We start from the raw sequence: 25830 nt of genomic DNA, 5'->3' as shown, positions 1-25830 counted from the left end.
TGTTTCTCTTTCTGTTTTTTTTATGTGGATGTGTGTTGCTTTGTTCTTCGTAAAGCGCTATATAAATCCTTTGTATTATTTTTATTCTTATTATAATACAATGTAGTATCTGAGGCGTTGTTGAGGATAAGACAAAAATAAGCAGCTTGTTTCCATTGTGGTCCTCCTTGAGTCCTATAAATACAGTGGCTAAAAATTACACATGGGGGCGCTGTTCATGATACAGATCGAGGTACATCCTATGTTCATTTGCTTGCTTACATCCCTTAACCTTACATCAAAATCCGGCATTTAAAGCTTCATTCCCCTTTTTTCAGTACTATTTGATACATTCTGTTTGCTGGGATGTCTGCAAAATGCCTCAAAATCAGCATTTTTTTTACGAAAAAGTGGGGGGGGGGGCGGGATGATCCAAATAGCCGACCCCCAGGTCATCCCCCCCCCCCAGATTTCCACCCATGAACAAAGTGCACTTGAATGGAAAAGGGCAGTCATTACAAATATTGTGAAGGTAAATACCCCCCTTAACACGCCCCCCCCCCCCGGCTCCCAGCTGGCAACGCCTCTGCTTATTTAAGAGCAATAATGATTACATGTATGGCTATGGCTCGCATACACGCATGTACTGAAGCTACATGTACATGCATATGCATAGATCTGTTCTTGTCAGCAGCCGGCCGTAGCCAATAAATATTATACACGGTGGACTTCCACCTTGCGGGTATACGTGGTTCCCTGCATACCTGGTGATGTGTGACCTTTATATGTAGCGGAACCAGTGACAATCGTTTACCGTAACTATCCACCATTATAAAGCGTTGTCAACACCAAGGGCGCTCCTTTTTTATAAGGGGGAAAATCAATCTTCCCTCCTAATTATATGATGCATTTTTCTCTTAAATTACGGAACGTAATGGCAATTATTTCTCTCTGTTTCAAACAGTCAATTGCAAAGGTTCCCAAAAGTGATTTTATGATAACATGAATGTTGTGAAAGTGCGATTTTTAAATTTTGCTTTCCGATTTTGCAAAGAACAACCCCAAAGATTAATGGTTTATTCCAGGAACTGACAGGCGACAGGTACAAACTACAGGTGCATGTGGTTTGTTTATGGGCGCAGATAGAGGTAGTTCTCGGCTGAAACAGAAGACAAAACTGTTACAATATCCTCAATAACTGTGTTATCATGGTGTGAATTACACAATTCAAAGAAGACAAATTGAAAACACGGGAATTGGTGAGTACTTTTGGAAATTACTGCTTATACGTTAGGCTAATGTGTTCAGAGTTGATGGACATTTTTGTTTTGCAATGGGCCTGGCATTTTACTTAAATTTTACAAAATAATGAGGTACAGAACTTCCTTTTAAATTTTGTTTTACAGCTGCATGCTACAACTAAGGGAAATAATGGGAAAGAGTTCCATATACGTACGCCGCTAGTTTTTCTCTGCAAAAAAAGTGCAATGACATATTTGCCATCAGAAAGCGGTAACATATCCTAAAAAGTGAAATTTAGCAAGGAAAATATTGAAGCCTTGAAGGCTTTACGAACCTTTAGTGAGAAAAAACATCATTTTTCGGACCAGTCTCATAGGGTTTGTACACGGGGTGTCAAGTGACGTCCGTTTATGGAATTCTTTCCAATATGTAGTATCCAGATGCCACTTCAGTGGTTTAGTGCAACCGGTGAAGAACATTTTCGAAGTATTTCCTAACAAAATTGGAAATGTTTTTCAGTCCCAGATTCATGACTTTTCAACATTTTTGCAATGACCATGCTCTATGCAATGACTGACCTTCACTGACTTGAGATGATATATGGTGGTGTTCCCTAACGTGACGCACTTCCATAGTTTCCCTGACTTCAGTGTTGCCAAACTTCTTGGTTGAAAAACTTCAAATTAATTCAGTTAAATACTGGTACTTTTACCTTAATAATGCTTGCTGTTGAACCTTTGTGAGAACCATTTCAGTGTCATGAAATTTAGTCCAAAATCCAAAAACCGTCTGGAAATTTCAGGCTTTGGAGGATTTTTTTCAAAGGGAAATACAGTCCGAATTTCATTTCTTTAGAATTCATTTCTTTTTCTAATTTTATATTTTTTAGACCAATGAATGGAATTTTGTTGTCTTATACATGTAGAAGCAGTATATTCCAAAGCACAGTAACAGTTATCTTGATGTGTGATTACTTCTTAACTGAGGTTGGCTTCTAAATGCTTTATCGCAGAAGATCGGAGTCACAGCAGACTGGAGATGGAGCAACCAGTGCAAATTCTTCATCCACACCATGGAGAGGGGGACTGTTTGGCACCCCATCAAGGTGATGTCTCATCAGGCCCCATCATTGGGGCATCTCTGATGGGTCAGTGGCATGCATTCAAAGGCAGGCCGATCGAGAATGAGTTGGACATGGAGTTCCATCGCCAGTTGGATCACGTAGCTGTGTGGATAGACAGATGGGGTCACCAACAGGTTGGTTAGCCAATGAGTGCTGATGATTCTAGCCCTGTAATTATAAGCCTTGACCAAGGCTTTGGTTTATCACCCATTCCCTTTGTTAGAGGTGGGATGACAAAAATTGGAGTATGTGATGCGATTGAGTGCCACTGGCAAATTTGAGAGGGGTCCGGGTGGGGGTTCTCACAAAATGAGACTTGAATAACCACTTGGGCCACTTTTTTTTATTTACTTGTATCAAGTTTACAGATCGAAGCCGGTAGAAATAAGTCACACGTTACTCTTGAACAAAGTATATACATGTAGATCCTTTGTGTGCTTCTCTAACTGCACTTTCTCACTTTCTAGGAAAGTGGCCCATGACGATTTTTCAAAAAAAATAAAATTGAGGTGTGCAGGTATTTTGGCGAGTCTGCTAATACAAGCTTTGAGTTAGTGCTTGGGACCTGCAAGATGGCTTGATGTCGTCAAATAATGTGCTGGATTCATCTTTTGCTTTGATGAAGAATTGCATAAAACATTATCCAAGTTTAAATGAAAGGTTCATATTATCTCAAAATGTTTACTTTGGCGAATTTTCCCGCCGGCCTGTAACAGTGAACTGAAATGTTCTCTTGTTTTCTGCACAGGTTTCAGCAGACTTCATACCATTGTACATGTATACTTCAGAACGTAAACTTTTTGCTTGTATCAAATTAAAAAAAAAATAAAGGTTTCAGCAGACTTCATACCATTGTACATGTATACTTCAGAACGTAAACTTTTTGCTTGTATCAAATTAAAAAAAAATACAGAATGCATTGAGTACAGGTTGTCATTCATGGAATGTTTAAGTAGGTAACTGAATAACTTCCTAATGATGTAGCAAGTGGTTTTCAACCACTTTGATTAAAATAAATGACATTGATAACCATTCCATTGCAGAAATGTCTGATTTTGGAGGGCATTCTAACCAGGAGTAACTACAGCCAGTTTGGGTTTCTATGGACGTGCCTGCAGCCTGCTCTCCACAGGGACTTTATGTACACCTCACAACAGCTGTACCCAGAGCACAGATTCACACCCATAAGTACCTTTGTCAGTAGGGAGACGCGGGCCAGGAGAGCTGTCCGTAATTACTATCACGTTGGAAGGTATGGTCACTGCTGTGAATTTTTTTATTAAAGAATGTCTTACTAATTAACAGCATTAATTTTCACACTGAAATAGACCCTTTGCATAGAGCGCCCTCACTGAGGATAGGTTATACTCATTCATTTCACAAAGAAACAGTTTCAATCTTACTTTAATCCTTTAGTCACTGTGCCACCCCACAACGACCCTCCCTATTAATCTCATGTAGCACCCAAATCCGTCCGAGGGCCGTTCTTTGGTCACTGTGTTTCATAGCCTTTCACCAAGGCCATCGTGGCTTAACTTGCCCGCAATTAAAGGCGAAGCCACGTGGGCCTTTTCTAACTTGTCGAGAAATTCTTATGTTTTTCTTTATAATCTCGATTTTTGCTACCCCAAAAGGGTAGCAAAATTCCAACCAATCATCAGCCTTTAGTGCATGCGTGGCTACTACCCGGCCACGTCGACGCGCCCGGATGCTTGCACAAAATTTAAAAACAAAAAATGCGAGTCTAGTTTTCCACGAGATCGTGACCGCGTAATTGTTCTTACATTATCTTATTTTAATTTTACTTATAAAAGTATTTCAAGAAATTATTTGAGTGTATGAACTTATTTTTCGTTTGAACTTACAGTTATTTGCTCATACGTTTTCCTTACCACCCTTTTTTTAAAAAATGGAAGCGACTAGGCAAAATCCGCGTTGTGATTGGTTAACCTTCAGCACTCTTCTTATTTGCATAAAAACTATGAATAATTCAACAAAATCAAGTTGGGAAGGGCCTTGTGGCTTTGCCACTCATGCACTCATCTTAATCTTTGCTCCAGTTGCTTCATGTCTTCGCAACTTCGCCGCTCTAAGCCACGATGGCCTGGGCGAAAGGCTATGTGTTTCATGAAATTGGGCTGATTTTTGAAGCTTTATCCCTTGTTAACTACATCTGACATATTACTTTCACCGATTCATCAGGTTAGTACTTTTTACTCCCTACCTCAGAGTATAGTTTCTACTTTCACAAATTGTGTCTTAAAATGTTAGGAGAGGTCATCAAAGATTGGTCACATGTGTGACATCAGACATGTCAGACAAAAAAAATGTATCCGGCCAATTCACGCTTTTCTCCAAAGTTCTAAGAACACACACATCCCATACTTATTTTGGAGTAAGACTAGCCTGTTGCATTTACAAAAGCATTTATCAATGTACACCCTCTGCTTTAGTTTGGAATTGTTTTGTGGTCATGTGTGTGACATTTTGATTGGTCACGTGTGTGACATTTTGTAATTTAACTTACAGTAATTTATGTGGGGAAAGACCAACTTATGACAGTTCTTAAGAAATTTGCATCTTTATTTTTAATACTAGCAACACTTCAGGGAACAATAACCATTTGTTTTACATCACATAAAAAAAAACATTCTCCCAAAAATTAATTTAGGTTCAATTTGTAAAAAGAATTGCCCCCAAGCACTTTATGGTTTATGGATTCATCAGTTAATAAACACAGTGTAAATGTAACAATGTACAGATGCTAATGGATTAAGCTCTGTTACTTAATATTTTTCCTTCTACCATAATATGTATAAATTGTAATCATGTAAATAAATAGTTTTTAAAACTTGTTCACTACAAAATTCTTGTCGTCAGATTTTTACAGCAAAAGTTGTCCACTTTCAACATCATGGCACGGCATGTCTGTTTTTATTTCAGCGCCCATCTTCAGAGGCGTTCAGATGTCATACGGTGTAACACAGACACTGGTCCTGTACACAGTGAGGATATGCCAGTTACCCGGCAGGGTAGACAAAGGTCAGTTTGGAAACTAATATTGGACTCAAATTTATTGAATGATATTTAAAGTTTCTGAATGTTTTTTTCAATATTAGGAAGTGACCTGTGGAAAAAAAACCTAAATTTAAAAAGTACATTAAACAAGAAAACAAGCTCGGTCACTAGTCAAAATGCTGTTATGTTTGCTACTTCGTTTCTTAATAAAGATGTAGTAAACAAACTTGTTTTAGAACTGGAAGTCTAAAAGGTAAAGCAAAAACTTTTAACCACAGTTTATGTCAGATGACATGTATACATGCAAAGGTTTTACGGTATTCGGAACGGATAACGGATAAACACGCAACCAGCAAGGCCGGAAATATCTGTCAGCGACCTGCTCGCAGCGAGCGAGGCCGGAAATATCAGGGTGTGCTACCTGCAGATGACGGCCTGAACCTGGCTGGCATCAAGGTTTGCAAAAAAACAATTCCGCACCCGGGTCTGGTCAGTGTCAAAATAATCCCTGCGTGAACTGGTTAATCAAAAAATTGCCTTGTTTTGGCATGGGTTCTCAAAACTATACTAGAGCTTTTAATGAATGCTAAAAGTTGAACTACTTGACTTTAAGATACAAAACAAATACATGATCTGTAAAACGTCATCAAAAATGTATTTCACTTAAAATATTTATGTCAGGTTTAATATAAAAAAACCCATATAGGGCACTGTAGCTTACAAGTCAGCAAAAGAAAATCTAGGAAGAGAAAGTGAACAAGTAATAAAAATATCTGTTCAGTGATTTAGTTTGGATAAAACCCCTAAGTAACATTTAGAGGGAACCGACAGACTCAAGTCGCAGAATCCCAGCTACATGATGCACCTGTGGGGATTGGAACCCTTGTAAAAAAAACCAACAACAACAACAAGGTACAGATAAAAGGACCAATACATAATATCGGTCTGCATGCCCACATGGACAGTTTTTGTACTGTTATGAAAGATTGTTCATTTTCTACTCCCATTGTTTTGTGTGGTTTGTAATTAGCGAAAAGACCACTCTGTCTGGAGGCCCTCAGCTTTCCCGAAGTACAGCCAACATCAAGTTGCCCAGCATCCACTCCACTCGTTACCATAGCAGCAGGAATGCAAATCCACTCAGCAGATCAGCACCTGCCAGTCTCAAGTGAGTTGTTGACCTTTGAACTGTGTTGCATTGTGGGAGGATGGGGGATGATATTTGGACATGTACATAGTGCTCATTTTTGTCAAATTTGTGTTCCATCACACTTTGCTGGATCTACCTATGTACAGTAGTGGGTTGCTATTGCTCTGAATAATGGAACAGCCCAGATCGGTCTCATCCATTTGAAAAAAAGGTTGTTATACTAGACTGACAGGTCAGGAGGGGCAACAATTGACTCACTGGGTAGAATCGTGTTAGAATCGAGTCGCCACAGCTTGTGAAATATTGTCCAATTACATACACAAATGGACGTGGAACGCGCAACATCTGAGACAAACAAAACTTAGTGTACAAAAATTCCATAGGGTTGTCTAAGGGGTGTGGCTAACTCACAAATGGCGAAAGGTCAATTGTGACAAAACTTTACTGGAAAGGTTAACAGTATTGAAACAATTCATGAAATTTTAATACCAAAGGATGGAAAAAAATGAATTCCCCTCGAGTGTAACATTTTTCAATGAGCCTTTAAACAATTTTTTATTATAGTCTTTATTTCTCATGTTGTCCGGTGATAGTTTGACAAATAATTTTCATGACTAGTGCCCAATTTCATTGCTGTACTAACCAGATAATTCTGCGCTTGTGAATATCGTTCTAGACTTAGAGTGCTAGCGAAGATATTCTGCACTTACACACTGTAAGCACAATCTTTAGTTGACATGTTGTATGCATTTACGCTAGCCACATTTCCTTGCTAACTTACAAAATATGGTAGATGTTCATGCACAATACTCTACTGCAGTTAGCAGTGTTTCTTTGCCTGTGGTAAGAGCCATGAAAGTTGGCCCAGTAGCTTGTGCAGGATGGTAAGTGGTCTTTGTTGAGTTAATGTAACTTAAAAAAAAATTGACTGAATAAATTGTGATCCTTGAGCTGTGGTGAAACAAGAAAATGCTGATGTGAGCAAAAATAATTCCCTCAGATTTTTGAATGGTGACCTTTTTACTAAAAAAAAATCCATTTATGTTTACAGGAGAATCACAGACGAAGCCCCAGCTGTTCGCCGACACATGCAAGACAGGCCTCGGCCCAATGCACCCAGTGCAATCCCCAAAGACTATAGTCCGGTCACCGCCCAAAACCTGCCTCACCTAACCAAGTCCCTCACACAAATACAAATCAGCCGGACCAGACCAACTATGGTGAGAATTAGTGGTGTGCATTTACGGGTAGTCGGTATTGGAACCGGGTACCCTATTGGAGTAAGAGACGGGTACCTGTAAAAGAAAGCATCCATCCATCTGTTTATAGTCCGTCTGTCCCCGAACTCGAGGGTTGGACTCAATGGTGATCATGTCCTTGTGGTCGGATAGTTTTACTGCACTCCACTTGGTACTGGCATTGATCTGCAGGCACCTCAGGTCATTGTTGATGTTGTCGCTCTACCTCTTCTTTGGAAAGCCACGTGGATAGTCCAAGTTGCCAGGGATCTGGTAATTGAGGATCTTCCTTGGCCAACTGTCCTCGTTCATACGCTGGAGGTGACCAAACCAATGAAGGCGTCTCTGACGAACCACCTCGACAACAGCAGACAGACTAAGTTGGCACCTTAGCTCAGCCATGGACTTCCTGTCCGACAGCTTTGCTAACCAAACCCCAAAAATAAATCCCAGAAGATGCTTTTCAGATTGTTTATGAAGGTGCTCACGATAACACTCTCACATGGGTGCGTCAATACAGCATGATACAAGTGTGTACAGTGTGAGCGTCATCTGTCGCTCATTACATTAATGCATATAAACATGAAATCTGTTTTGATCTTCCATGTAGCTTGGATTTCATTTTGAAAATTCCCCACAAATGGCATTCAAAACCTTGCTTTTTCATTGTCTAAGAAGTTACTAAGTAATGTGTAAGGTGGACCGATCCCATAATCGGGAACCGGTTCCTGACATCAGCAGTCGGGTACTAGCGTACTTGGTTCCGTTGCACACACCTAGTGAGTATGTCCTGGAGCAGTAACACACAGCATTATGGATCCTAGCTGTACATGAACAGAAGATGGTGGTTTGTGGCCTCTTGTGAGAGCTAGTAGTTCAAGCAGATGGCGCAAAGTGGGCACAAATATTTCTATTCTGAAATCACAAACTAATAGCATCTATAAGAACCAAGCATCTGGCAGCAATGGGTTTCACTTTGTTTTTGCATTCAGTAGGGGACGTTGAACAATAGAGGACAATAGGGTCCCCAATTCCCAAAGGTCCATAATTGACGACCGTGTACAAAACATGTGGGAGGTCTTCCCAAAAAGTACAAACAAAAAAGAGGAATAATAGGGGGTCCAGGATTGAAGGTGTTTACACACTTGTATGGCGTTCACAAGTCCTACCTAACTCTGTCTTTGTAACCAGTTGTAGTGCTACTTGTGCATGGCGTCCATATACAATTTTTTTCAAGCTTGGATCACTGAAAAGCAGTCTTTTAATTTCTTGCTAGCAGTGTGATACAACATCTTATGATTTTGAAAAACCCATGCAACAGTGCACCGAAGTGAACCACGTATTCTGGTTCACACGCATAGTGTGTGAAGACATCAGCACGGTGTTCTGTATAGTTACTTTTTAAATGCAGTCGTTGAAATGCACGCTGTGTCCCATTGAAGTTCATTTGCAGTATTTGTGTTGCCATTTTTATGGATGTTGCATGGGTATTTGCAAGAAAGTAGTTTCAGTATAAAGTTCATTTTTTGTCCCCCTTTAAGAATATGTCTTGAAGTCATGTCCTTTATGTTATATACCGGTAGTCTGGTACCTCTCCAAGGAATCTTCCACCTGTTCCCATTGTACCTGATGAAGCCTGGCAGCTGTACCACTGGTATGAGGAATGCTGGAATGGTAAGAGATTTTAATATGTTTCGATTGTTTGACGTCAAAGTACCTCTTGACCATCCGGTTTCCTCTTAGATCAGCAACCATTGCAGTAGGCAAGCAACCTTCCAGTTTTGACTGTACAATACCTGTTTTGCTGAAGAGTTCTGTCACACAAAGCCAGTGCTATTTTATATCAACATTTAATCAAAAGCAGATTAACTAAATTTTTGCTGACAAAATTACTGAATTATACAATTCGATAAGTAATGTAAAGATTCAATAGCAATTTGATCAGTATATATGTAGTGCATTTTAATTTTGTGGCGTACATCCAACTTGTTACTAGAATGTGTTCCATATCTCAACAGATGTCCAACGAAACGAATTCCTGCACAAGCTACTAAAGAGACTGGATTCCAGACAGTTGTACTTCCTCTGCAGTTCACTAGCTGTAAGTCTGCCTCCTCTTTTTTCTGTGTTAAAACAAACTGTTCTTTTCTATTCCCTTGTAGAAAGAGATACAAATAATAAAGTGAATAAAACTGGTATCAAAGTAAATTTATGTAAGGGAGCCAGTGAGCACTTGTAGTTGCTCATGTGTGAGATTAGTCGGTATTCAGCAGTCTCTGCATTTAAAATTTAAACAATGACTTTTATTTTAAAAAAAACCCCAAAATAATTAAAGCATGATATGAAATGGTTGCATGAAAGCATCCAAAATATGTTTGTTTATTTGGATTAATACTTGAATATTGCGCAAAAATAAGCAACAAAACCTTCCTTATTTTGAAGGCATTAATAATAAAATTGATAAAGCGCCTTTTGCATACTAATGATCAAAAGTGCATTACAGTATCGACGTTGAAAGCAACTACGTTTAAAGTAAAAGAAAAAGACACAGAGGGATTAATAAAACGTCATGTCACTACACCAGTGCCAGAACCGCATTATGGGGATACGTCTGTCCCGCCAACAGGGAGTATAAAGCCTTACCCTGCTGACATCTATGATGTCTCGATATAAGAAAGTGGCCAGAATTCTCCACCTTAAAATTTTGTTCAATTGATCTCTCTCTTGTCAATTTCTTTGGTTAGTCCAACAGAAACTGGCCAGTCTCCCTTTGTGGTTGGAATATTGGGACATTTTCTGACTGATTTAGTTCATTATTTTTTACAGGTACTTAAAAAGAGTTGCTTTATGTGCTTTTTTTGCTTTTGAAGCAACAAAACTGCTCAAAATCTTAAGAAGGGTGCATAACAACTAAAAAGTTGAACTTTCAGCTCAGTGGGAACTTTCCTTTTTTGAGAAAACAGAAAACATCTCACTTTTTCGGGTCTCGTAACTGGATTCCATGCTAAAGCAAGTAAAAACGCGTGCCTTGACTGTCCTCAGTTATTGTTTTCCTCCAAACGATACCATTTCAGGCGGAGTAATTTCACAGGGTATTTGGTACCATCCCTCTCTCTGAGAAAAATTTTGCTCATTAAACTGGTAGGTCCGTTTCTGCATATTTACCATTGATCCTATGTGCCTTAAAATATTAAAATGTTCAGGTTCTGCTCAGATGAAATTGTAACAATGCATTTTTTTGTATCAGTCCACTCATTCATGCCAATATGTAATCTCCATTTCAGCTGAAGCAGTCCCGTGACTTCATTGCCCTTCTGCCAGAATCCCTGGCGCTGCGTATCTTACAATACCTCTCCCCAAAGAGCCTCTTGGTGGCAGCTTTGGTCAGTCGCACATGGTGTCGGTTGGCTAGTCATGATAGCATATGGAAGGCCAAATGTGACCAAGTTGACATCGGTAAGTGAACTGAGATATTTTCTTTCCGATTTTTTTCACTTTCAACTGTATTTTTAAATCTTGTAAAACATCATGAGTTATTCAACAAGTGGGATTGGAACACAGATTAATGTAGTGCATCTGTGTCCCATATGCCATGAGGCCGAAAATAGAGTGGCATATCTGACACAGACTAACTACATTTTCCGTGTTCCCATGAGAGGGATGGGGAGACCAATTGTATTTTATTGACCCACAGTAAAGATGGAACGCACACGCTGTAGTCACTTGTCAGTGATTTCCTGTGACACGTGTGTGCAATAGGAAAAGTGTGCCCATCTTAGAATTGTGCGATGGTATACAAATAAGGAAAGTTTTTTAAGTGCAATGGTGAGAATATTTTCATGAGTTGAAAGATGGAATGTCCCATTCAATGAGGCGAAGCCGAGCTGAATGGAACATTCCATCTTTCACCAAATGAACATATTCTCACCATTGCACGAATGCAAAACGTTCATTATTTCGTCACTGTTTTCACGAAGAGGCGAATTTAGTATTGCACTGTCTGAACAAACATTCCAGATAATCGCGTTTAAAGTTGGTCATTTTTTGATTTGACAATTTGAAACTTAAAGATGAATAGAATATGCAAGATTTAGGTATCAGAGGAAAGAAGAGATTCTAATCTTCCTAAATGTAGCAAACTTTAAGAAAAATAGGTGATTAGTTTTGCAGAATTAATCAAATAAGAAATTAAAGTGGCTGTTCGTGAAAACAAAAAAGTGACCAATGAGCAAATTCGCCCCTCCGTGAAAACGCTAAATTGAGTATGCGCAGACTTCGCCCTACTGCAGTCTGAGTCAAAGCATTTTTTGTACATTATGCGCAGATTCTGCCCCACTGCGGGTGCGCCCAGAAATTTACCCCTCCGTGAAAACGTTTTATTGCGCGCGCCTGAAATTTGCCCCTTCGTGATAACGCGTCATTGTATTACAATGTATTTATTTACTGAAAATTTATTAATACCATAGAGTGCGGAAATTCGCCCCTTCGTGAAAACGCGTCATTGTATTACAATGTATTTATTTACTGAAAATTTATTAATACCATAGAGTGCGGAAATTCGCCCCTTCGTGAAAACGCAAAATGGCACTTGTGGCAAATTCGTCCATTCGTTAATTAGGTTAATTAAGGTTTTAATTAATTTTTTGAAAGTATAGCCTCACCAGGTTGTAGATATTCATATATTTATTCATCTTCACCAAAAAAACAAATTTTGAAAAACAGACGATTTTCATGAAATTCACCCCTTCGTGAAAATGGTGACAATTTGTTTTATATAACACCCAAGTAGATCATTGTCATTCAATTGGAGGATAAAGTTTTAAGAACTAACAAACTTTACAAATTGTATTATATCCACTACTTTTTGTTCAGCTTGTTCAAGGCTAACAATGGTTTAAAAGTCAAACCGTTAACGATATGAAAGTTAATATTGTAAGTTCTTAAAACAATGCAAAAATATAAATCAGCAAGGCAAGTTCAGTTCGAAACTGCATCCATTTCAAAGGCAAGTTTTTTACTGCTGTATGAAACGCATGATGTGGTCTAAATAGCGCAAAGGATGGAACAAAACTGCACGGTGAATGGAACCAAAAATGCACAGTGTATGACGTAGGCCATGCAATGGTTTGATTAATGAATGCCGCATGACCTACAATCCTCCAATCAAATGACAAGGATTTACTTGAGTGTTATAGGACTGTGCTATATGGGATTTGTTATAACGTGTGCTTGGATACTGTTATTTTATTGGTTGAGAACGTCCCTGGTTCAGTGTGTAAAAATGCATATACAGTGGTCCACATCATAAATGCCCATATACAGTGGTCCACATCATAAATGACCATTGCACTCGCGTGTAGAACTTGCAAGCGCGCTCGTGGCTGAGAACTCATGCAATGCACAACCACTCAGTCTCAGGTCCGGCAGGAAAGCCTGCAGTTATCAAAGGTTACACCGCACTGATTTCATTTCTTTCTTGCATGGTAATTTACAGCCATTTATCGTTTTGACGTATTGGCACGATATAAACAACAATTGTTGACTGCTTTGATGTGGGATATATGCTGTGTTTTACCTCCTCTGGGCGCATAGCACCTGATGTGAATATGGCGCCCCTAGGGTGTTGAAAACAGCACATCCCACGCCACATCAGTCAACAATAGTTAAATATCACACTGTTGTTGCCATGGATCGACCAATCAGAATCAAGGATTCAAATTTGCTCGAAGATTAAAACTAGGAACTGGTTTAAATGTCACATGCATGAAAGTGAATTTGACATGTGTTCAACATTTGCAACTTTGCAATGCAAATTCACAGTCCTTTATGTATAGAGGTAAACTGGCTCTAACACATTTGTACAAATAGCCAATACATTGGCTAGATTTGTACCTGTTGAGGTACTAATGTCTTCAACAAAAGTCAACAAATTAAAGGGGGAAAAGTTCATCTTTAGAAAGTAAAGCCTCGCAGAGTTTTTGTTTCGTATATTAATTTTTTTTTTTCGTTTGGTTTCATGTTTTTCTTGTGCAGAAATTCCTTTGCCGAGTGGACATTTCCTGTGGAAGACTGTGTACAGGGACAACGTTTTCCTGAGACAGAATTGGGAGTCGGGTAAATGCAAGCAAATTGATGTCAGAGGTCATACAGCCAAGTGAGTAAGATGAGCAGCTGTGTGCTGTAAACTGATTTAGTGATAGCTTTTAAACTATGAGCAACATATGAAAATCTTGCAGACGTTTGCTCAACAGCCCTCACGACACTGTGCTAAACACAGTAAATTCACCACGAAAACAAACACCTCTTTCGAACCTTCGCCCGTTAAATGATACATATCTAACCATATCGCTCAGCATTTGAAATTATAAACCATACTCTTCAAGATGATCACATTTTTAATGTACAGCATGTTTGGGAACAAAGGGCCTTTTTGCGTTGAAAAATGCTAATAAACATGAACAAGTTTTTGTCACAATGCACTTATGTTCAGATTTTGCAAAAAATATTAAAATAGTGAAGCAAAGGCCACCCAATGAATTGATGTCAAAGGTCATGAATCCAAGTAAGAATAGCCGTCTTCGAAATGAGCTTTAGCCTTGGTCTAGGCGTTGGACAATAGTGTCCGATGATCGATGGTCAGTCGCTAACATAAACAGCAGCCATGCACTATGCACTCAAATCGCACGTACATGTACAAGTACTGTACGAAGCGCGAACAGCGACCTCACACGGCTAGGCGACAATATGCAAATCAGTTGGTGCTGAACGAACGCCTTGGAACAAGCGTGAGCCATGGCGTATGTTTTTCTTTATTTTGTCGCTGGATTTCCAGCGATGACCTCGTATGCTAATAAAGATGAGATTATTATTCAGTACTTGGTTGTGGAGGCTCATATTTTACATGGATAGTGTGGCTACATTCTCCAACAAGTTGGAGTCCGTAGACCAAATTTAACTCTATACATCTAGCGACAAAATAACAAAACTTGCCCTAAAATGATATGCCATCACGACCATTGTTCCAAGGCATTCGACCAGCACCAACCGATTTGCATACATCTATATTGTAGACTAGCTGCGGGGGATCACTGTTTGTGCTTTGTACAGAATGTGTACATCACAGTACCTGTGAGTGGCATAGTGCGCGGCTACTGTTTATGTTAGCAGCTGACCATCGATCATCGGATCATCTAAAGCCTTGACCAAGGCTACCAGAGTTATGGTTTCATGTATGGTCAGCATGTTCCCATGTTGTTGAAGTTGTCGATGATCTAGACAACAGCTCTTGGAAAGAGATGTGGAAACAGCCTAACAATGGCCAAGATGAATTTTTTGTGTAAACATCAACAATATGATTTATTGAAAGCTTTACATTTTAAAGGTAGCCTTTATGAAATTTCAATCTGTTTGTGGAATGTTATCTTGATTAGGGTGCTGTGTGTCACGTTTGACGGCAAGACAAGATTGGCCAGTGGCAGTAAGGATTCTAGCATTAAGATATGGGACATCCACACTGGTAACCTGATACAGACATTGAAAGGACACACGGTGAGTAACACGGATATCAGGCAAGTGTTATAAAGTAACCCAGCTCAGGGTTTAGCTAAGAAATCTTAGCTAAAATGATAGTTGTTTAATACTGATTACATGCATATATTGGCAATTCCAGTGTTATGAAAGGAAGTGTTATGTCTGTGACAGAGCCAATGGTTAAACGATGTTATCTAATTAATGATTCAGAGAAATGATCCAAACTCCTAGTCTTTAACACCCTCCTGTGACATCACACTATTGTTTTTTCTCGCCACTATTTTGCATGAATGGAGCATGGCGCGCCATTCGGTATCTTACAAATGACGTGCTGCGCGCACATTTTTTTCCTGAATTTGGGTGAAGCCAATTATAAATAATTCAGTAATTTCATAGAATCACAGCAAGACAAATCAAATCAAAATCTAATCAAATCAAAAAAAAAAATTAACTAAAAAAATAACAATGATGTGACGTCATTGTTCTGTTCTCATATGATGATAAACATAATTTTCCCATTTTAACAAATTCAACAATAAAGATGTTCAAAGGCCTTCGTTCAAGCAATAATGAAAAATTCTTGGAGGGTGTTAAGTAGGTTAATACACTTCGTAGCGCGCCGTTTGTGGGTGATGAATGGTGATGAATTTTCAGGTTTATTCACTGAGCTCTTAGAGGCCTGTCACAGACATTACATAACACTTAAATTGCCCATATATATATATATTGTACTCGAAAATGAATCACCATTTTGCACTTTATCATTCGGAGCGTTCATTTCATATATGTTCTCTGGATGTTGAAAGTAGTTTAAATTGAAAGTTGCTGACTGAAAACAAACATTATGTCTCAGAATTTTAGAATGAGCCTACATTCGGTGCCTGCTTAAAGGCATGTAGGATCATTTGCATTTATCCCGAACGTAACCGACTGCATTTTTATCAAAAAGCTTACTTGGATTGTACTGGTACTAACTACCCCTTGAAACTATTTTGTCTGGTGTGCTGTCATTTTGGAAATCAAGAAATGTAGGTGATTTTCCACAATCAGTCAATTAACTGATTTGTTTTACTTAAAAAGTGCTCTAGACAAAATGGTGTTTAGTGATCAAAAAGGTTTTTGTTTAAAGTGTCATGTCCACTAAGCTGAAACTTCTCCAGGTTAGGTTTTGAACTTTCTTCTTGAATTTTTTAATTTGAGACAAAGGTTTACTAGACTACAGGGCAAGTTGTTCCAAAATGTTGAAATTTGACTTTATAACACCTCATCCACAGATTCTGTGTCTTGATTGGCCAAGAGCGAGTCACATGTTACTTTCTAATTTTGCTATCTTTCTGTGCACTATACCCGTAGCAACCAAAGTACTATACCATTAGCAACCAAAGTACTATTTCCACGGCGCGGTATTTGTGTGCAAATGGATGCTGGTGTGCGCGTTGCGCGTAGCGCGTATTGTTCCAAAGAGAGCGCGCCGCAGACTTGGGTTCAAACATTTCGTGAAGGGGTAGTTTGGAAGAGAGAAATACATTTTCCACCAATTTTGTATTGAAATTGAAGTTTATTTCAACTGTGTTCAGATTTAGATAATTTAAAATATTAAAATCAAGCAGAATCTGTGGGTGAAGTGTTATAAAACAAATATTGAATGCTTTATCTCGTGGTGAAGTAAAACTAGCCTCCCTCGGTGATCCATGGAGCATTCTATTTTCCCTTGGCTTCGCCTCGGGAAAATAGAGTGTCCATGGATCACCTCGGGAGGCTAGTTTTACTACACCACTCGAAGCATTCAATATTTGTATAATGTAAGCCAGGACATCGATTTGAACATTTGAATTGTAAATAATTATCAGTCACATAAAAGTTACCGGTAGATCATCTACATGGGCTATAGAAAGCGCTTGACAGGCACCAACATCCCTTGATACGGCTAGTGAGCCCTTAGTAAATTCATGTTTTGTTATCAACCTCACAGAAAGGAGTCTGGTGCCTAAGCTTCTTCACCCGTTACCTGCTAGTCAGTTCCTCCTTTGATGGCACCGTGAAAGTCTGGAACCTACGCAGTGGCGTCTGTACACGCACCATGTTTGGCCACGATGGACCCATCTGGGCAATGGCACAGAAGGGCCACTTTCTGGTCACTGCTTCACAGGATAGGACAGTAAGTGTCCCACTGTCTGTCCGTGGTTAAGTTTTGACAGTCATAGTAATAGCCGGAGGAAGAGGCCAATTTCTTGATGGTATACAAATAATGAGTGTTTATGAGTGCAATGGTGAGAATATTTTCATGAGTTGAAAGATGGAATGCTCGAATGGAACATTCCATCTTTCAACGAATGAATATATTCTCACCATTGCACGAATGCAAAACATTCATTATTTGTTTTATATAACATCCAAGTAGATCCTTGTCGAGTCATTCGATTGGAGGATAAAACTTAAGGAACAAACAAAACTCACAAAATTGTATCATATCCACTACTTTTTTCAGCTTGTTCAAGGCTAACAAAGTTTAAATGTCAAATCATTGACAATAATGAAAATTAACATTGTAAGTTCTTAAAACAATGCGAAATTATCATCAAGTCAACTGCATCAACTTCAAAGGCAAGTCTAACAAGCGCAAAGATCGAATAGCGCCGGGCCGCTGCACGTCTTAGCGTGCGCGCAGCATGCAATAGATCGAAAGGGATGGGATGAAAATGCACGGTGAATGGAACTTAATGGAACGTTCTATTGTCATGACGAATCTTTGACTCTGTAAATAGTGAAAGAGCGCCCTCTTAAAAGGACGAATACAAGTAAAAACTTTTTTGACAATTCAAAGGCATAGATATTTACACAAAATTGGTTTCAATATGAAGTTCACTTCATGGGCGATCACCGTTATACTATAGAGTGCAAAGGGTGTGTATGTGTGTAGATACATGCATACACATTCAAATAATGGACCTTTAACAACAGAGGACAATAGGGTCAACTATTTGACGGTCCAGTTTTGAGGTGTGTGTACAAAACGTATCGGGGGTCTTCCTAAAAGTTAAAAGTATAAACAAAAGAGGGACAAAAGGGGTTCAAGAAATTTGTTTAAAAGTATGTGTGTTTACGAGATAATTGTTTAACTACGTAGGCCAGAGGCGGCAAAGCCGCTGCCTCTGTGTTTCAGGGGCGAGGCGAAGTCTCGTTAAAGATAATAACTTAACGAAGATTGAGAATCAAAAAAATGTAGGTCACATGGTCACATAGCTGTTGAGCTTGAGAACTTTTTATGGATTTATATGTATTTTCAAGAACTAGACTGCTGTGATGGTAATGCACAGTTTTATAAGGTTTCTGTACTTTTTCACAGTTTATTTTAAACTACTAGTACTCCTATTCTTGAGAAATCATATTAATTGAGAAACTGCAACTGCATGCCATTCAATAACTGCACTGTAATCAAATTGAGAGACAAGGGTCGTAAACCTTAATCATCACAAAACTACATTCTTTGACAATTTTAGCTATTTGTTTGTTTTTCTCCCAGCTGAAGTTGTGGGACATGAGAACTTGTCTTCTGGAGCATACGCTGGTGGGCCACACTCAGGCTGTCTTCTGTGTGGACATGGATGACAATTGCACAATGGTCATCTCTGGATCTGCTGATAGGGTATGTCCTGCTGAACTTTTCTTTATGAAATGGTATACAAATAATAAATGTTTATGAGTGCAATGGTGAGAATATTTTCAATAGTTGAAAGATTGAATGGAACATTCCATCTTTCAACGAATGAAAATATTCTCACCATTGCACGAATGCAAAACATTCATTATTTGTTTTATATAACATTCAAGTAGATCTTTGTCATTCGATTGGAGGATAAAACTTCAAGAACAGACAAAATAAGTAAGATTTGAGGCTTTGCATGGTGGAGATACTAAATAATGAAAGGTTTGCGGAAACACCATGTGCGAATAATTTCTCAACTAAGAGAATTGTTCTGAAAAGAACCAGAGGTATAAACTCTTCAGAAGTTCAGAAATTATTCGCACATGGTGTTTCTGCAAACCTTTCATTATTTAACAAACAAAATCATAAATTTGTATCATATCCACTTCTTTTTTTCAGCTTGACAAGACTAACAAAGGTTTAAAAGTCACATCATTGATAATAATGAAAAATTAACATTGGAAGTTCTTAAAATAATACAAAAATATCATCAAGGCAACTGTATCAACTTCAAAGGCAAGTTTTGTACTGCTATAACGCATGATAAAGTATAAATAGGGCAAGGATCATATAGCGCTGGGCCGCTGCGCGTCTTAGCGTGCGCGCGGCGTGCAATATATCAAAGGGATTGTACGAAAATGCACGGTGAATGGAACCAAAAATGCACGGTTATGACGTAGGCCGTGCAATGGTTCCATTAATGAATGCCGCAATGGTTCAATTAATGAATACCTACAATCCTCCAATCAAAAGACAAGGATTTACTTGGGTGTTATATAAATTGGTCTAATGAAGCAATTTGCTAGAAAGTAGTGTGCTGTATGCACATGACACAGTTTATAATAAAGCAATATTTTTTGTGTGCATTAGCATCATTTGCAGTATTAGCAAGATATGACGAATGACAATTTCAGGACAGCAGCAACGTCATAAACATTGACAACAATTCTGGCTAAAAGGAGCAAACCCTAAAATGTCTTGTAAATCCACTGGTCTCTTTTTACTAAAATGTACTGTACAGGCCTACAGGGTGGCTGGTGAGTAAAATAAAAAAGGAAACCCAAATGTCGGGACCATTGTTTTAGTGAAGTTCTGCATGTAGCACTTTCAAAATCTAGGATATGAAAGCCCAATTCATAAGCTTCTTTGAGTACAAGAACCATTCAAATCACTCATGTTATTTTCAAGTTATAGAATTGTAAACCACCGTTTTAAAGTTCTGTCCACGGATCACAAAAAAGTAAGTGTTCTTTCAGCAAAACAAGAACAAACCACATAGGGATGTGTGTGAATTGTTTTCGTTTTGCTGAAAGCACGCACACCTTTTTTTATGATCCAAGGACAGAACTTTAAAATGGTGTTTGTGTTTAAAATTCCGTAACTTGAAAAGTACATGAGTGGTTTGAATGATTCTTATACTTAATGAAAGCTTATGAATTGGGCTTTCATATACTATATTTTGAAAGTGCTACATGCAGAACGTCACTAAACAATAGTCCCGACATTGGTTTTTTTTTGTTTTACTCAACCTGTACATCAACTGATGCTTGAACTGATACACCCTCATGCACGAAGTAAAAGCTGCTCGCTAGGTAATTTTTAAGACCTCCAATAATCACCACCACATGCATTAACAGCAAACAGTACAGCATGCTACCCATATATCAAGAGGTAATGCACAGATTTATACATTTAAGGTCTCCTCAAGATGGCAACCAAGTGATGTCGGTTTGGCAACCTGGTGACTCAATTCTCAATATGTTATCCAGTCAGTGTGATGAAGATCAGTGTGTACATCACATCTCCTTGTTACTCAAAGTACAGTATTTATGCATTTCCAAAGCAATTTCTCCTGCTGGATGTATTTGTTTTTAGATATATAGAGTGTGTCCAGACAGGTCTGTTTCGTATCAAAGGAGAACAAATTTGATAAAACCCCACCATTTTCAAGCTTTTCAATGTTTGTTGTTTGTCTTGTCAGAGTATTCGTGTTTGGAGCGTGGAGACGGGCCGCTATACAAAAGTCATCTGGGCCAGCCAGAGTACCTCCATCATGGCGCTCAGTTATCACCGTGGTTACTTCACATGTGCTGTTGGCGAGACAGTCTCCCTCTGGAGGCTAGAAACGGCCAGCTGTATCAAAACATTCGATGAACACGAAAAACGGTGAGAGCATGAACCCAACCAGCCAAAAACACAGAAAAAAATTGAAAATATACAGACTAATCCGGCAACAGCCATTTTCTGAGGTGACACCAGGCTGACGCGCTAGTCGCGTTCAGGTGGTACGGTACGCATTCACTCAGAGTTCCTTCGACCAATAAGCTTACTAAAGTGCACATTAAAGGGCCCATGCTTTGTAATTTTATTAATGTTATCCTTGAAAGTGCACCTTTGTGTCCCATTTAACTTATATATTTTAAATTTTTGTTTTTCGATTTCGAAGGGTATTTTGGTGCCTTTTTTGGTTTTTAAACTATAAACATTTCCATATTCATGAGCAAAACTGTGTTGTCATTCTGGGCAGAAACCTCAATGCCGCAGCTATTGCAGCACAAAAAGTAACCAAAAAGTACATAAAATTAGCCAAAATGGGATGTCAAATAGTTTTCATCGCATGGACCCTAAACCAGTTCACGCCGGAGGCCATGTATACTGACACGCAAAAGTTTTGCGGTGTTCGGCACGGATGACAGATAAACATGCAGGAAGCGTTCCGTTCATGTCAAAATAATCCCGGCGCAAACTTGTTAAAGAACAGGTGCAGCGTGTGTGCCACCTCAAAAAGGGCTTGTCAATTTGTTCGATGATTTTCGGACTAATATGAAACAATGTGTTAAGGATGTATAGACATTGTAATAAACCTAGATTGGGTATATGCCTATCCCTGCTAGCCCCAGCCTGAACACACCTTCTCAATATTAGTTACACAGTTATCGGAAAAAAAATGCATTATTTCTCCTCCTGATATAATATGCAAATTGTGGTTTAACCTATTAGCCGCCTACTGACCAATACCGCCCTGTCTATTGCTCCCTGGCCCAAAACTGCCCGAAACTGCCTGAAACTGCCCGAAACGGCCTAAAACTGCCCGAAACGGCCTAAAACTGCCCAAGCACTCGATAATTTTTAAATACTATGTAATACAAAACAGTACAGGTTCTTATGGCTCATTTCTTTGGTCTCTATACTTTCAATACTTCAGCCTCTCCTTTGGAAAGCTTCTAGATCTGCCAGTGTAGCCTGGGCCTGACATGCATTACTGGGCCTGACATGCATTTCATGTGGCAGTTGCTGGCTACATGGCAAATTATATGCAGAAAATTGAATCACTTGTATATTCCTGCAATGTATATGTTTAACCAGTTTGCCCTGGAGGCCGTGTATACACGCACAAATTTGCGGTATTCAGAACGGATGACATAAACATGCAGAGAGAGAGGCTGGAAATATCTGTAAGTGGCCCGCTCGCAGCGAGCGAGGCCGAAAATATGATTGTGCTGCCGGAGGGTGATGGCTTCAAAAGTTTTGCGGTGTTCGGAACGGATGACAAATAAACATGCAGGAAGTGAGGCCGGAAATATCTGTCAGCGTCCCGCTTGTAGTGTGCGAGGCCAGAAATATGAGTGTGCTGCCCGAGGGTGATGGCTTCAACCTGCCTGGCTTGAGGTCAAGTGAAAAGTAATCCTGCGCCTCATTTTGTTCTTGTCAAAGGTAATCCCAGCGTGAACTAAAGAAAGTAAATAGTGCGATTCTTGTATTTTGATTTGTATTGTCAGGGTGGAGAGTGTTGGTCTGAGAGTGGACAATGCAAAGGATCCTGATAGTCCGAGGGGATTACTAGTCACTGCTGGACAGGATGGAATGGTCAAGTACTGGAACCTTGATAGGTATACACATGTTTTAACGTTACTGCTTTTATTTTTTTTAAATGGGTTTTCAAGTAAACCACAACTTTGTAATAAAAGCTGTATCCTCACTGAGTGTTCCCCATTTGCTATTTCCCATATTCCCAGCATTGCTATAATGTTGCTAGCCTCATGACTTTGGGCGTGATCTCTGGCCACATGGCATATACAGGTTGGTGACTTCTAACTAGCACCCCTTGGACAAAGACACTGACATAATGGGGAACTGCCAACAGAGGGCTGGATAGCTCACTTGGTAGAGCCCCGGAACGGCAATCAGGAGGTTGCAGGTTTAGACCCCACTCCAATCAAGTTCTTTGTTCAGCGTTTTAAGAAATACATATAATGCTCCTAGTCAGTTTCCCGTTGTGGTGTATTTGAAAATATGTAAGCATATGTTTGCAGCATTGCTAACGTATGCTGCACGCATCCTGACTTTGGGTGTGATCCCTGGTTACATGGCATATACGGGTTTACAGTTTCAACTAGCGCCTCTTGAATAAGGACATTAACATGGGTACTAACCTTAATTCAAAATATGGCTAAGGACCTCCAGCTAGGTTATACACTTGTTTGAAATTTACATCCCTTTCAGACGGCATTCCTGAGTGCCACGTTTGAAACAATAAGGACTAATTACACACAAAAGATCAACTGTTGCATTTAATAGTTAGGAATGACTCCAGAGGCTAGTCAATGCAAAAATTAACACATAAAGTTTGCCTGTCTGAAACTAAAATCTATTTGGGTTGACCTGAGTCACTCCTGATGATCGTTTGGTTTGGTGCGATTCTTGAAGATTTGTCTGAAATAGGTGTTATAGCTACATGAAATCTTGTGACTCATAAAGCATTTCCTTGCCCCCAAAACTTAAATTATTTACATGTACAAGGGTTAGCTCTGCTAGCTGTTTCACTGAATAACCCAGAATTATCTGGGTCATCACAAAAGGCTCACAGACTGATAGCCATATGTTTTTTTTAGGAATGAAGAGTATTGAGCTAAGTGTCCTGCTTTCTAGGACGCAAGCAACAAGTTTGATTAGGTTCTCCAAGTGGTGTTACGAATGTTTCAAATTCCTCAAGACACAACTTTTGACAATGCTACCACTAGTTAGACAAAAGAATAAGCGTAGTTCCCTCAGTGATATAATAGAGTCTATATTTGTTTGGTTTCCATTCACAACACAGCAATAAGAGTAACCACACTTTGCAGAGCAGCAGCCAAATCAACAGCCTCTTCTTTGATGAAACCAAGATAATCGGAGCGTGCTCCGACTACAAGCTCAAGATCTGGGACTTCAACACGTCTTTGTGAGGGAGGTTTGTCAATGGATGATCCCTGCATTCCAGGTGTTGATACCATCAAGATGTACTGCCACAAACCTTATCGTTTACTGTCAGAGTGAAGGTCATGATTATATCAAAATCCACACTTCATTGTGCAGTTGTTATTAAGTCAGTACATACATACTGTGATGTCCAGTCATTATGAGATTACAATAGGACTCGATGTTCAGGGTTTGTTAAAGTACAAAGAAAGTGCTATGGACCATTTCATAATGGAGGAGGATTGTGGCCGATTCAAAATGTGGAAAATGCTTGTACAAGCCATTAGTTCACTATAAGCGGGAGTGTGGCCTACTTGTTAAGTATAGTCTGTGGAATAGCCGCTTGCACAGCGTCTACGATATGCGTGCAGATTCGGTGACAAATTATGCAAAACAAGACTGCGTCTTGACCTCCAGATTCTGAATATTCAGCGGGCGCCTTCTATCGGGTCTTCGGAAATTGGTTGCTGTATTACAAAAACAAGGCAGCCAATTGACCAATCAACGGCTTAGACCGAATTTCTCCTTAAAATGATGTCACAATTTCTAAAGTCGACTCTGATTTGCTGGCACACGGGGATTGCATAAAATTTGTATGGACGCATAAACATGTATCAGGTTGTTTGCCTCATTGAGGAACGGTTGATACTCGGACCATGGCCATGGACCATCAGGGGCAATGCCTCACCCCCCCCCCCCCCCAAAAAAAAAACCGAACGCAACTTGTAAAATTGTTATATGCAGAATGTTGCCATTTTAAGTATTTTTTCATTAAAAAGTACTGGAAAAAATTAGTACTGTTTGTATATTATCTTACATTACAATAGTTTCATGTAAATAATAGATGTTAAAGTATCATTTAAACTGTAATGAAAGCAAAGTTGTGCATGTAAATACAATCGGTAAATAAGAAACTTACACGTAAAAAGATACACAATTGGTTATTAAACTGGCCTCAAATATGTGTGTGTTAAATCCAAATATAGGACATGCTGAATTTGTTATGTAGGACGTGTTGAAATGTTGGATCTTAGATGCTCTGTGGTGCGATCTCAGGCAATATCTGACCACTTTAACCCCTGTTTTTTTTCAGCAAAAGATCATAATTTAAACGCCGGTTTCGAGTTCCAAGTCATTGAATCAGCTATCCGGAGCTATAAAATCAAACTGTAGGCTACAGTATTTATTCGGGATGAAAAAGGTGGGGGGGGGGGACAAAACGATATGATACCCCCTCCCACTTTAAAAAGTGTGGGGGGGGGAATGCCCCCCCCCCCCCCCCCCCAGTGGCGTAGCCAGAAATTTTTCATTGGGGGGGGGGGGGCTGGAACATTTCATGGGGGGTGTCATGTAGATCAATGATAATTTTTTTAGAAACTCAAAATCTCAGTGGGGGGCCGACTGGGGGGGGGGCGACAAGGTTTCATGGGGGGGTGGTCCCCCCCCCTCTCCCCCACCGATTGACGCCCATACCAAAGGCATGCCTGTCCGCCCTGGTAGAGGAGCCTGGGTGCATTTTCTGGTAATATACAGCATATTTTACAGCATATGGCTCCTCTCGCCCTCCACAGCCCTTTTTTGTCTCGTAGAGCGCGCGCTGTCTCAT

At 39.5% G+C, this 25830-nt stretch overlaps 1 protein-coding gene across 2 annotated transcripts; it reads left to right on the top strand.

Moving 5' to 3' along the window:
* The first annotated feature begins 974 nt into the window (after positions 1 to 974).
* Positions 975 to 25454, top strand: LOC119721954 (F-box/WD repeat-containing protein 7-like). Of its 2 annotated transcripts, none has more exons than XM_038191915.1 (16): positions 975 to 1238; positions 2237 to 2478; positions 3388 to 3596; positions 5288 to 5386; positions 6393 to 6530; positions 7564 to 7732; positions 9334 to 9424; positions 9769 to 9851; positions 11035 to 11206; positions 13784 to 13904; positions 15181 to 15298; positions 17253 to 17438; positions 18804 to 18926; positions 20968 to 21152; positions 22766 to 22876; positions 24085 to 25454. In XM_038191915.1, the coding sequence occupies exons 2-16, from the start codon at positions 2260 to 2262 to the stop codon at positions 24209 to 24211; spliced, it is 2151 nt and encodes a 716-aa protein (XP_038047843.1). In that variant the 5' UTR covers positions 975 to 1238; positions 2237 to 2259; the 3' UTR covers positions 24212 to 25454. The 2 variants fall into 2 exon arrangements, with proteins under 2 accessions (XP_038047843.1, XP_038047842.1); XM_038191914.1 differs by having other exon boundaries at positions 976 to 1238; positions 2234 to 2478.
* The last annotated feature ends 376 nt before the right edge of the window (positions 25455 to 25830 follow it).

This window comes from Patiria miniata, unplaced genomic scaffold (genome assembly GCF_015706575.1).
Source record: "Patiria miniata isolate m_02_andy unplaced genomic scaffold, ASM1570657v1 HiC_scaffold_14, whole genome shotgun sequence".
In the NCBI taxonomy this organism is placed as follows: Eukaryota; Metazoa; Echinodermata; class Asteroidea; order Valvatida; family Asterinidae; genus Patiria; species Patiria miniata.
Note: the sequence above shows the minus strand (reverse complement) of the source record. Positions and strands in the feature narration are given on the sequence as shown.